Source organism: Ursus americanus, chromosome 11 (assembly GCF_024610735.1).
Source record: "Ursus americanus isolate L20-20 chromosome 11, mUrsAme1.1.p, whole genome shotgun sequence".
NCBI lineage: Eukaryota > Metazoa > Chordata > Mammalia > Carnivora > Ursidae > Ursus > Ursus americanus.
The window spans coordinates 42,992,878-43,005,814 of record NC_142137.1 but is presented as its reverse complement, the minus strand read 5'-3'; the positions used below and the strand labels follow the sequence as shown (position 1 = coordinate 43,005,814).

The 12,937-nt window shown below is 36.1% G+C and overlaps 1 protein-coding gene across 4 annotated transcripts in view; it reads right to left on the bottom strand.

The window, feature by feature from the left end:
- Positions 1-12,937, bottom strand: part of LAMA2 (laminin subunit alpha 2) — a 599,838-nt gene that overhangs the window by 333,860 nt on the left and 253,041 nt on the right. For all 4 annotated transcript variants that reach the window (XM_087865477.1, XM_087865478.1, XM_045805578.2 and 1 more), the window contains exon 9: positions 11,081-11,180. In XM_087865477.1, coding sequence (XP_087721603.1) covers positions 11,081-11,180 — 100 coding nt within the window. The remainder of the gene's footprint in view (positions 1-11,080; positions 11,181-12,937) is intronic.

Below are 12,937 nucleotides of genomic sequence, written 5' to 3'. Positions count from 1 at the left end.
GGCCAAAGTAGAATCCAATGAAAACAGATTCATTAGGGGATGCCTGGGTGGCTCAGTCGGTTAAGCATCTGCCTTCAGCTGGGATCATGAACCCAGGGTCCTGGGTTTGAGCCCCACTGCAGGCTCCCTGAACAGTGAGGGAGTCTGTTTCACCCGCTCCCTTTGCCCCCTGACCCCGCTCATGTTCTCTGTCTCTGTTTCCATCTCTCAAATAAATAAATACTTAAAAAAAAAAACAGATTCATTAGGACAAGCCCTCATTTTACATTGATGACAACACAATAAAAAAACATGACTTAGGTTATTATATTTAAACTACATAGAAGCACTAATTTTAAGTACAAAATATATAGACAACAACTGATTTGGGGGCTTAAAGAGAAACTGGCCAAAATTCAGTGGCTGAGAATGACATTAACCTACTCACTTCAAATATTTGTAGATGAATCAGAAAAAAAGACATAGAAAAACATGAATTATCTACTATTGCTGAATTACACATTATATTCTATGTACCCACCTATTGTAGCTCAACATTAATCTACAAAAATGCTCAATTTCTCAAAGCAGAAATGATCTAAGTCTTGTTTCCTTAACACAAATTACTACGTCTGTATTTGTAAAAAATGTTGTAATAAATTAGGATTGAAGTAATTTGAAATATCAAACATGACAATAGAATCTTACACAAAATTCCACCAGTCTAAAAATTAATAAATAAATATTTCTCCTTTTAACTCTTGGGTGAAAGAGAAAATCAAACCTTAATTGTGATTAAATAGTTTTCTAAGTAGAATATAACAACAGTAAGATAGGAACTTAACAATGTTTGTGAGATCCAGAAAAAAAAAAGGGGTAGCCAAAAGTTAACTTTTAAGCTTAAATACATTAAAAAATGCAAATAAATTAAAATTTAATTCATGTAATTATTTTTAAAAAAGAGAAAAAACAAATGAATACCACAGGAAAGAAGGAAGATTTGAAAAATAAACAGAAACAAAATAAGGCAAAACAGAACATTAAAGATAATCAAAGATATCAAAAGAGGACAAACAATCAAAGATTACCACAAAAATGTTTTAGTAGCAATTAGTTTTTACACTGTTTTTAAAGTTTGAATTCTTATGAAGCATCTAAACCATGGAGAGCTATGTAACTTAGTTTATGAAGCTAGTAAAAATTTGGCATCAAAATCTAACAAAGATAACACCAAATAAACATAATCACACCTTACAATTAAATAGCACTTATTTTATGCTAGGCATTATGCTTAGCACTACATATGACACATGGGTTAATTCAGTTAATACTCAAAACCTCAAAATGAGGTAAACACTATTTTGTTTCCTATTTTACAAACGAGGAAACTAAGGCACAGAGAAATTAATTTGTTTGTTAAGATAGCACAGCTGGCAGATGTCATAGCCAAAACCTATTTAACATATGAATTCAGATGAGCAAAATAAACACCAAACTGAATCCTAAAGTACATTAAAAGGATCTTCCATAATGACCAAGATTTTATTATGGTAATTTAAATACTGTTTCATTTTAATAAATTCATTTTTAACATATTCCAAAGTCAAATGAAAAAGAAATCTGATAATTTCAATAAAGATTGAAGAAGCACTCTAAGAAATTAACATTTACTTCTCATGTTAAAATCTCCAGACATTGATACTAAGTGTAGATGTATTCCATACAATCACCATGTCTATCTTAACATTTGTTAATACTGTGTATGTTGTAACATTTAGATGTCCAAAGACCCGGTCTTGTTCAGAACATTTGACAACAGAGAATAAAATTAGAGACGGAGAGATAGAGAGACAGGGAGACAGATGAAACGTAAGGAAATTCCTTGAAGATCAGAAACTACAAAATTTTAAAAAAGAGAGAGAAGAAGAGATTCTAAAGAAATAAACTAGCCCTTAATCAGTATCTTTCCTAGATCTGACTGACTCTGATTAACTAGACTAGAACACTGAGCATGGCTTTATGGAACAAAAGACAAATTCTAGATACTACTCAAGTTCGGAGATTGTATCAGAGATTATATAAACTCAACAGTCCTGAAAGGATAAACTAGGACACGTACACAAACATGTACATCTGTGCACACACACACACACACACACACACACACACACACACAATCATGGAACACACAAGAAAATAAGGCCCCAATGAATAACTTAGCAGAAAAATTAACCCCCAGGATTAGGATCATATAGGTGACAGAGAATGCTGCTAAGAGATAAGGAATATAAAATAAATATACTTAATATGTTTAATGAAAAAATTGTATTAAATATAGATCAATTTATAAGAGACTACTGGAAAAACAAAATAAAGCTAGACACACACTTTATAAAATATACCAAATTCCATACTGACTAAGGAATAAGTATCAAAAAGTGAAATAATAAAAATTAAGAAAATGAATACATTTGTCTGATCTTGGTATAGATGAGTTTTAGAATTCTAAAGGCATATCAGAAATTCAATTAAAATATTAAAATATAATAATTTTGACATAATGTCTTATTAAAGCTGAAGAAGTTTTCTAAGTTGTAATAGGTGATTATATAAAAAATTTAAAGTTTCATATATTAAAAAATCTTAACAATAGTGAGACACAAAATCTAGAATGTTTATAACAAATTTAACGTATGGTTGTTGTTTTTAATATTTAAAGAGCTCTTACAAATCTATGGGGAAAACCCACCTTATACCAAAAGTAATTAGTTTTCTGGTAATCATGTTAACGCCATAAAATACCATTTCCCCTATCTGGTTACTCAGACTAAGAAGTCCAAAACATTAGACTACAACTTACACTCCTTTTAAGATATCATCAAGCTAAAACATGAAGATAAAAATGTATCATAGGGGTTCCAAGATGGCGGAGGAGCAGGAGACCTAAAGTTCACCTGGTCTCAGGAATTCAGCTAGAGAGCTACCAAACCATTCTGAATACCTATGAACACAACTGGAGAATGAAGAAAAGAGTAGCAGAAACTCTATGAAAAGTGACCACCTTCTGCACGGAGAAAAGATAGCGGAGGAGTAGGCGACCCCTCTCTCATCTGGTCCCCTGAGTCGAGCTGGATATCTACCAGGCCATCCTGAACATCCACAGAATCAGCCTGAGACGCAGGAAGATACATCTGGATCTCTACAAACGAACATCTCCAGTGCTGAATATTGAGGTACGAAATGGGGAGCCATGAATCCGCACACAGACATCGAAAGATAAATGGAAGGGGGAAGGAGCCCATGCACTCGGGCTCCGGGAAGCGGTAGCCACCTGCACTGGGGAGCTGGCCGGACTTGCGGACCGGCACCCACAAAAGAGCAGACTGAGACGGTGAGCCCAGGAATGCGCCCGTGACCAGACTGAAAACCAGAGCTCTGGAGCGCTCACTGGACCCAGACTAAAACCAGGAGCTCGGGAGCGCGCGTGACCTGACTGAAAACCGGCGCTCCGGAGTGCACGCAAACCACACTGAAACAGGGAGCTTGGGAGTGCGCTCAGGAAATGGGGGCGGCTGGCAGTGTTAGAAGCACAAAGGACAGAGAGGTGCGACCCCTGGAACTGAGAGCTGGGACGCCGGCTGTGGGGTGCACAATCCGGATGCTCCAGGTTTTTAGCAGTACCAACAGAAACAGAGTTAGAGTGGCCAAGAGAGCTCAGTGGAGAGCAGACTGCGATCTCTCTGTCCTGAGACAGAGGCTAAGATACGGCCACTGCTGCTCTGACTCTCAGAAGAGCCACAGAAAACAAACAGGGAAAGCTGCCAGAGAACAAAAGCCCAGAAATACCAGCTCACATTGTGCCCATCCCCATCCCCCATCGCAGGGGATGGGCAACTCTACCCAAACAGGATTGCCTGAGTATCAGCGTGGCAGGCGCCTCCCCCAGAAGGCAGACTGAAAAATCAAGAAGCCCCCATCCCTAAGGTCCCTATAAAATAAGTGCACGCTGCCTGGGTCCTGGTCAATAATTTCGGCTCTGGACATCCCCACAACCTATCCTCATCAGAATGACATAGAGGAGAAATCCCCCCAGGCAAAGAAAAGATATTGAGTCTGTGGCCTCTGCCACAGAACTGATGGATATGGATATAACCAAATTGTCAGAAATGGAGTTCAGATTAACAATGGTCAAGATGATGTGTAGGCTTGAAAAAACTATTAATGAAAATATTAATGAGAATATAGAATCTCTAAGGGCAGAAATGAGAGCGAATCTGGCAGAAATTAAAAATGCTATGAATCAAATGCAGTCTAAACTAGACACTCTGACGGCCAGGGTAAATGAGGCAGAAGACGAATTAGTGAATTGGAGGATGGGATGGTAGAAGAGAAAGTTAAAACAGAAACTTGGCTCAAAAAAATCCAATCTCAAGAATGTAGATTACGGGAGATTACTGACTCAATGAAACGTTTCAATGTCAGAATCATCAGCATCCCCGAGGGGGTGGAGAAAGAGGGAGGTCTAGAAGAGATATTTGAACAAATTGTAGCTGAGAACTTCCCTAATCTGGCAAAGGAAACAAGCATTTGTGTCCAAGAGGCAGAGACGACCCCTCCCAAGGTCAATGAGAACAGACCTACGCCACGTCACATCATAGTGCAATTCGCAAATATTAGATCCAAGGATACAGTATTGAAAGTGGCCAGGGGGAAGAAAATCCTTACGTTCAGAGGGGAAAATATCAAAATAACATCAGACCTGTCTACAGAGACCTGGCAGGTTAGGAAGGATTGGCAGGGTATTTTCAAAGCTCTATCTGAGAAGAACATGGAGCCAAGGATCCTTTATCCAGCAAGGCTGTTATTCAGAATTGATGCAGAGATAAGGACCTTCCAGGATCGACAGAAACTGAAGGAATTCATAACCACCAAACCAGTCCTACATGAGATATTAAGGGGGGGGTTCTATAAAAGTAAAAAGGCCCCAAGAGTGATACAGAACAGAAATTTACAATCTATAGAAACAAAGACTTCACAGGCAACATGACATCATTAAAATCATATCTCTCAATAATCACTCTCAATGTGAATGGCCTAAATGCTCCCATAAACGCCACAGGGTTGCAGATTGGATAAAAAGACATGACCCATCCATTTGCTGTCTACAAGAGACTCATCTTGAACCTAAAGATACATCCAGACTGAAAGTGAAGGGATGGAAAACCATTTTTATGCCAATGGACCTCAAAAGAAAGCTGGGGTACCAATTTTCATATCAGGCAGATTAGAATTTAAACTAAAGACTGTAGTTAGAGATACAGAAGGACACTATATTATTCGTAAAGGATGTATCCAACAAGTGGATATGACAATTATCAATATCTATGCCCCCAACAGGGGAGCAGCAAGATACACAAGCCAACTCTTAACCAGAATAAAGAGACATATAGATAATAATATGTTAATAGTAGGGGACCTCAACACTCCACTCTCAGCAATAGACAGATCACCTAAGCAGAAAATCAACAAAGAAAAAAGAGCTTTGAATAATATACTGGACCAGATGGACCTCATAGATATATATAGAACACTACACCCCAGAACAACAGAATACTCATTCTTTTCAAATGCACATGGAACTTTCTCCAGAATAGACCATATACTGGGTCACAAAACATGTCTTAAACGATACCAAAAGACTGAAATTATTCCCTGCATATTCTCAGACCACAATGCTTTGAAACTGGAACTCAATCACAAGGAAAAATTTGGAAGAAACTCAAACACTTGGAAACTATGAACCGTCCTGCTCAAGAATGATTGGGTAAACCAGGAAATTAAAAATCAGTTTAAACCATTTTTGGAGACCAAAGAAAATGAAAATACATCAGTCCAAAACCTATGGGACACTGCAAAGGTGGTCCTAAGGGGAAAATACATAGCCATCCAAGCCTGACTCAAAAGAATAGAAAATCTAAATTGCAGTTTTTATATTCTCGCCTCAAGAAGCTGGAGCTGGAATAGAAGAAGAGGCCTGACCCACGCACTAGAAGACAGGTGATCAAGATTAGAGCAGAGATCAATGAATTAGAAACCAGGAGCACAGGAGAGAAGATCAACAGAACTAGAAGCTGGTTCTTTGAAAGAATTTATAAGATCGATAAGCCACTGGCCAGACTTATTCAAAAGAATAGAGAAAGGACCCAAATTAATAAAATTATGAATGAAAGGGGAGAGATAACAACCAACACCAAGAAAATAGGAAGGATCATTAGAAACTTTTTTCAACAGCTTTATGTCAATAAATTAAACAACCTGGAAGAAATGGATGCCTTCCTGGAAACCTATAAACTACCAAGACTGAAACAGGAAGAAATTGATTCTTTAAACAGACAGATTAATTATGAAGAGATTGACAGTGATCACAAACCTCCCCAAAAACAAGACTCCTGGGCCTGATGGATTCCCCGGGAATTCTACCAAACATTCAAAGAAGAAATAATACCTATTCTCCTGAAGCTGTTTCAAAAAATAGAAACAGAAGGAAACCTACCAAACTCATGCTATGAGGCCAGTATTACCTTGATCCCCAAACCAGGCAAAGACCCCATCAAAAAGGAGAATTACAACCGATTTCCCTGATGAATACGGATGCCAAAATTCTCAACAAGATCCTAGCTAATAGGATCCAACAGTACATTAAAAGGATTACCCATCATGACCACGTGGGATTCATCCCTGGGATGCAAGGGTGGTTCAACATTCGCAAATCGATCAGTGTGATAGATCATATCAACAAGAAAAGAGTCAAGAACCACATGATCCTCTCAATAGATCCAGAAAAAGCATTTGACGAAATACAGCATCCTTTCCTGATTAAAACACTTCAGAGTGCAGGGATAGAGGGTACATTCCTCAATTTCATAAAAACCATCTATGAAAAGCCTACAGAGAATACCAATCTCAATGGGGAAAAGCTGAAAGCCTTTCCCTTAAGATCAGGAACACGACAAGGATGCCCACTCTCGCCCCTATTATTCAACATAGTACTAGAAGTCCTTGCACTAGCAATCGGACAACAAAAAGGGATAAAAGGTATCCCAATTGGTAAAGAAGAAGTCAAACTGTCTCTCTTCGCAGATGACATGATACTCTATATGGAAAACCCAAAAGACTCCACCCCCAAACTACTAGAACTTATAGAGCAATTCAGTAATGTGGCAGGATACAAAATCAATGCTCAGAAATCAGTTGCATTTCTATACATGAACAATGAGACTGAGGAAAGAGAAATTAGGGAATTCATTCCGTTTACAATAGCACCAAAAATCATACGTTATCTCGGAATTAACTTAACCAGAGACGTAAAGGACCTATATTCTAGAAACTACAAATCACTCTTGAAGAAGATACAAAAAGATGGAAAAATATTCCATGCTCATGGATCGGAAGAATAAACATAGTTAAAATGTCCATGCTACTCATAGCAATCTACACTTTCAATGCCATCCCGATCAAAATACCAATGATATTTTTCAAAGAACTGGAATAAACAGCCCTTAAATTTGTGTGGAAGCAGCAAAGGCCCCAAAACACCAAGGAATTGTTGAAAAGGAAAAACATAGCTGGGGGCATCACATTACCTGATTTCAAGCTATTCTACAAAGCTGTGATCACAAAGACAGCATGGTACTGGCACAAAAACAGACACATAGACCAATGGAACAGAATAGAGAACCCAGAAATGGACCCTCAGCTGTTTGGACAACTAATCTTTGACAAAGCAGGAAAAAACATCCACTGGAAAAAAAGACAGTCTCTTCAATAAATGGTCCTGGGAAAATTGGACAGCTATATGCAAAAGAATGAAACTTGACCACTCTCTCACACTATACACAAAGATAAACTCCAAATGGATGAAAGACCTCGATGTGAGACAGGAATCCATCAGAATCCTAGAGGAGAACATAGGCTGCAACCTCTTTGACATCAGCCACAGCAACTTTTTTCATGACACATCTCCAAAGGCAAGAGAAACGAAAGAAAAAATGAACTTATGGGACTTCATCAAGATAAAAAGCTTCTGCACAACAGCCAAGGAAACAGTCAAAAAAACTAAGGGGCTGCCCACAGAATGGGAGAAGATATTTGCAAATGACCCTACAGATAAAAGACTAGTATCCAAGATCTACAAAGAACTTCTCAAAGTCAATACACGTGAATCAGATAAATCAAAAAATGGGCAGAAGATATGAACAGACACTTTTCCAATGAAGACATACAAGTAGCTAACAGACACATGAAAAAATGTTCAAAATCATTAGCCATCAGGGAAATTCAAACCAAAACCACCTTGAGATACCACCTTATGCCAGTTAGAATGGCAAAATTGACAAGGCAAAATTAACAACAACATTTGTTGTTACAAATGTTGGAGAGGATGTGGAGAAAGGGGATCCCTCTTACATTGTTGGTGGGAATGCAAGTTGGTACAGCCACTTTGGAAAACAGTGTGGAGGTCCCTTAAAAAGTTAAAAACTGAGCTACCCTATGATCCAGCAATTGCACTACTGGGTATTTACCCCAAAGATACAGACGCAGTGAAGAGAAGGGCCATATGCACCCCAATGTTTATAGCAGCATTGTCCACAATAGCTAAATTGTGGAAGGAGCTGAGATGCCCTTTGACAGATGACTGGATTAAGAAGATGTGGTCCATATATACAATGGAATATTACTCAGGCACCAGAAAGAACGATTACACAACATTTGTAGCAACATGGATGGGACTGGAGGAGATTATGCTAAGTGAAATAAGTCAAGCAGAGAGAGACAATTATCATATGGTTTCACTCATTTATGGAACATAAGAAATAGGAAGATCGTTAGGAGAAGGAAGGGAAGAATGAAGGGGGCGGTAAACAGAAGGGGGAATGAACCATGAGAGACTGTGGACTCTGGGAAACAGAGGGCTTCAGAGGGGAGGGGGGTGGGGGATTGGGATAGGCCGGTGATAGGTATTAAGGAGGGCACATATTGCATGGTGCATGGGGTGCTATACGCAAATAATGAATCATGGAACATTGCATCAAAAACTGGGGATGTACTGTATTGTGACTAATATAACAAAATAAAATTATAAAAAAAAATGTATCATGGGAATGTGTCTAATTTTGTAACCCAGGTCTATACTGAATAATATATATCTAATTATAATATTATAAATTTTGACTACATTTCAATTTTAAAATTAGAAAAATTAATTAGGTCTCAAATTAAATATAACTGTACAATCTTTGAAAAGATGAAGATGCAATTGACAGATATTGTCAAGGGAGTTGAAAAATCAGCAGTGAGTATAGGGACTTGCACATAGTAGGATCTCAAAAGAGGAGTCTAAACTTAATGGATCATAAAATAATGACTCAACTTTTTATTTAACATGATAAAGATACCATATATAAGAAAAATGTCTGAATAATGGAGAGAAGGAGGGAAGTAGTGTGAATGAAACATTTGTCTTTTAAGATGGAGAGTCAGTAGGCAATATTTAATGGTGATGAAAGTACTAAGAATATTATTTAGATATTGTTTGGAAGATAAGTTTCTCCAGAACTTAATAGAAGAAATGGCTCAATGTGATTAAATTTGGAAGTGAGATTGGGGGATGAATAAATTGAAGAGGATACTATTGCTATTTATTTTATTCTCTTCCTTATTGTTAAAATTTTATATTTACTGTGTATGGCTTTTATAATAATTGAATAATATTTATACACAAATATCTTCACTAAAACCTTGATTACAATAAAATTAGAAACATTCTCAATAGCTATATAAAGTTGAGTGGGTAAATAATTTATGGTATATCCACATAACGACGTACTATTCAGGTGTCAAAACCAGATTTTAGAGAAACTCTCAATAGTTTGGGGAAAAATTCATTATGTGAAGTTAACACAAACATGTTAATAAGAGTATTTATGATGAATTACTACTGCATTGTATGCTTATTCTTCTACTTTTCAATATTTTATTGCATTTTCAAAAATATTCTTCCTTAAAATGTACAAAACTTAAAAAAATAAAAAAGTGCAGAAAAAAGTTAAATGACATTACTGAAAATAACATGATTTAGTTGTTACTACAAAAAAGATAAGGAGCCATAATATGAAAAATGACCTCAATAATTCACCATATGAGATTTAAAATAATCAGAGTTTTAATCTTTTAAGATTTAAGACTGTACGGCTTCTGTTGATAATCTTACAGTTTTATAAAGAAAACAGGTAACCTACCCTGTGCCGGAGAAACATTGCCAGTGTTAAAACTTGAAAGCCAGTGGAGGAAAAACCCTATATTGTAGCCATGCCTTATTTTAGTCTTTCCTAAGAGAAGAATCCACTCTTAGCGATATAAAGAAACTGTTTCAGATACGTCCTAATGTTCTACTTAACTTTGGCAAGCAAACAACATCAAGGAGTTATTTTGGCATTTGATTCTTCAATGTTTGGAGTTCATCATAAATTTCAATCCTCAAAGAAAGTATTTGGCTTAAATTTCTGTCAGCCTCTTTCCCTTCATTAACTCATGACTACTACCTATTTTTAGTCCTTTATGTATACATTTTGCTTTCTATACTATTGACTACATCTCAGCGTGTGAAGTCTGTTCTCTCCTCCCACTGCAGCACACACATCCCTCAGTGAATGCGGTCTTTTCACGCTGGAAACCACAGAAACTACAAAAAACAATTCAATAAACAAGACATTTAAAAATTACATACGTCACAGGTTTCTGATTGACCAGAAGAGCGATATGCACAGACATGTAAATATGTATATATGAATATACGTATATATGCATATAATGCAAAATATTCAACTCTTTTTGCTTTTAAAGCATAATTAATTGTAATTGATTTATAGGAAAATAATTATTGAGATGAATAAAAAACTGCTTCCTAGAGGGAATATTGATAGATATGATAGATATATTATTAAGTGAATGAAATTTACTGCAAAATGTTACTCTAAAAATAATCATATCTGGCTTCCGTTGTCTTTTTATCAGAACAACAGCTCTCTTCTATTGCTCTCACCTCGTCGAGCATGTTTTTCATCCTTCACACAGACTTCATTTAAGGAACCAATTGGATCACAATGGCATGGCTGGCATGGTCTTGGATAATTTGGAGATACCTAACAGGAATATTAAAAGGCTCTTAGTCAAATGTCATAAAAGCATCAGTATGTTTCATTCTAGCAAACTTTTAAGGACAAAATAAATTTAATAATAAATTATATTGTAATAATTGAAATATTCTAATAATTATATAATAAATTATATTGAGAAAGTAATATAGGAAATTATCTTTAATATATATTTGCAATTTCTAAAATCCCTTTCTTCTGAATAGATACACAAATGTAAAGAAAACGGTACAATATACTTCTATTTATTTGCTACCTATATTCAACAATTATCAAGATTTTGCCACATGAGTTCCATCATTTTTCATTCTTTGCTGAAGTTGAAAGAAAACTGCAGATAGAGAGTATTTTAATCCTTACACATTTCAGGATGCTTCTTTCTTTTACAATCACAGTATCATTATAATAAACAAAAATAGCAATATTTACTTGACAGTCTCTAATATGTATTCCTTAATAAAAATCCTTTTGCTTGTTTTTTTGTGTATGTTTTTCTTTTCTTGCAACATAGTTCAAAATTAGTAATTTCCCCAAATTTATTTTTTAGGAAGTCTGTTCACATTGATCATGATGTGACTAATTAAATAGAAATTTATATTTGGTGCTGAAAAAAAGATAATATTAGGTAGGCAAATTAAACATTTGGCTTCCTGCGGAGGCAGCATCAGCCAAGCGCCAACAGTGTAGGAAAACGTGAGCTCACATCTACTGTGGCTGCTGACTAGCTATGTGGCCTCACGTAACTGCTCTATTTCCTTGTGCTATGAGGACATCAATAGCAACTATAGTGATGTTATTAATCTAAAACTGAAAGGAAGAACATATAAAGGATCTGATAAGATTCCTCAGGCATATTAAACCTTCAATACAACTAATTTTAATGTTAAAATATTTTAATTAAACAAACCTAGACTGTGATAATATGCTGTAATTACAACACTTGTTTTCCAGATGCAATAGGATAAGAAGAAAAAAAAACATTTGCCTATGTTATACCTAAATACTGTGCACATGCTCTCTGCGTCTCTCTCTACATATAAATAAATCTATTCATATAAATACATATATTTCCCCCCCACAAAATATAGCTATACATATGTATATATCTATGTTTAATTTATAAATGGAAACCTGTTTACTAATGTAAATTGAAGTGTTATAACCAGAATTATTTACATGTCTGATAGAATATCAACTATATTCACAGATAAGTTTTAAAATCATCATTTAAGACACACTTATTCATTCCCCATTATGAAGTAAGGACTGTGCAAAGCTCAGATAGGTAAGGCCTGACGTCCGCCTTACATAAGCTTACAGGCTTGAAAGACACTGATTAAATAGAATGTGCCAAGTGACAGACATACAAACAGAGCGCTAGGGCACAAAAGAGGAGGGAGTAATAACACAACAAAATGAAGTCAACAATGTTTCACAAAAGAAGTGACATTTAGACTGAAGCTTGAAGTATGAGTAACAGTTTCAGAGTAGGTATGGGAGAAGGGCTCTCTCCCTAGAAAAAAAACACCAAGACATGAAAACAAAAAATGAGAAACAAAACCCCAAAACCCTCTGTAGACAAAAGACAAAAAGTTTATTTTAAATGAGATCTTGGCTGTAATAAATATGGTTTATGATTCCAATGATGAGCTTGAGTAAATCAAAGTCTCTAATGCATTATCCCTCTTTGTGGTAATTGGGGAAATCTGCCTGATTGCTGACCAGGAATCTTTCTAACATGAGAT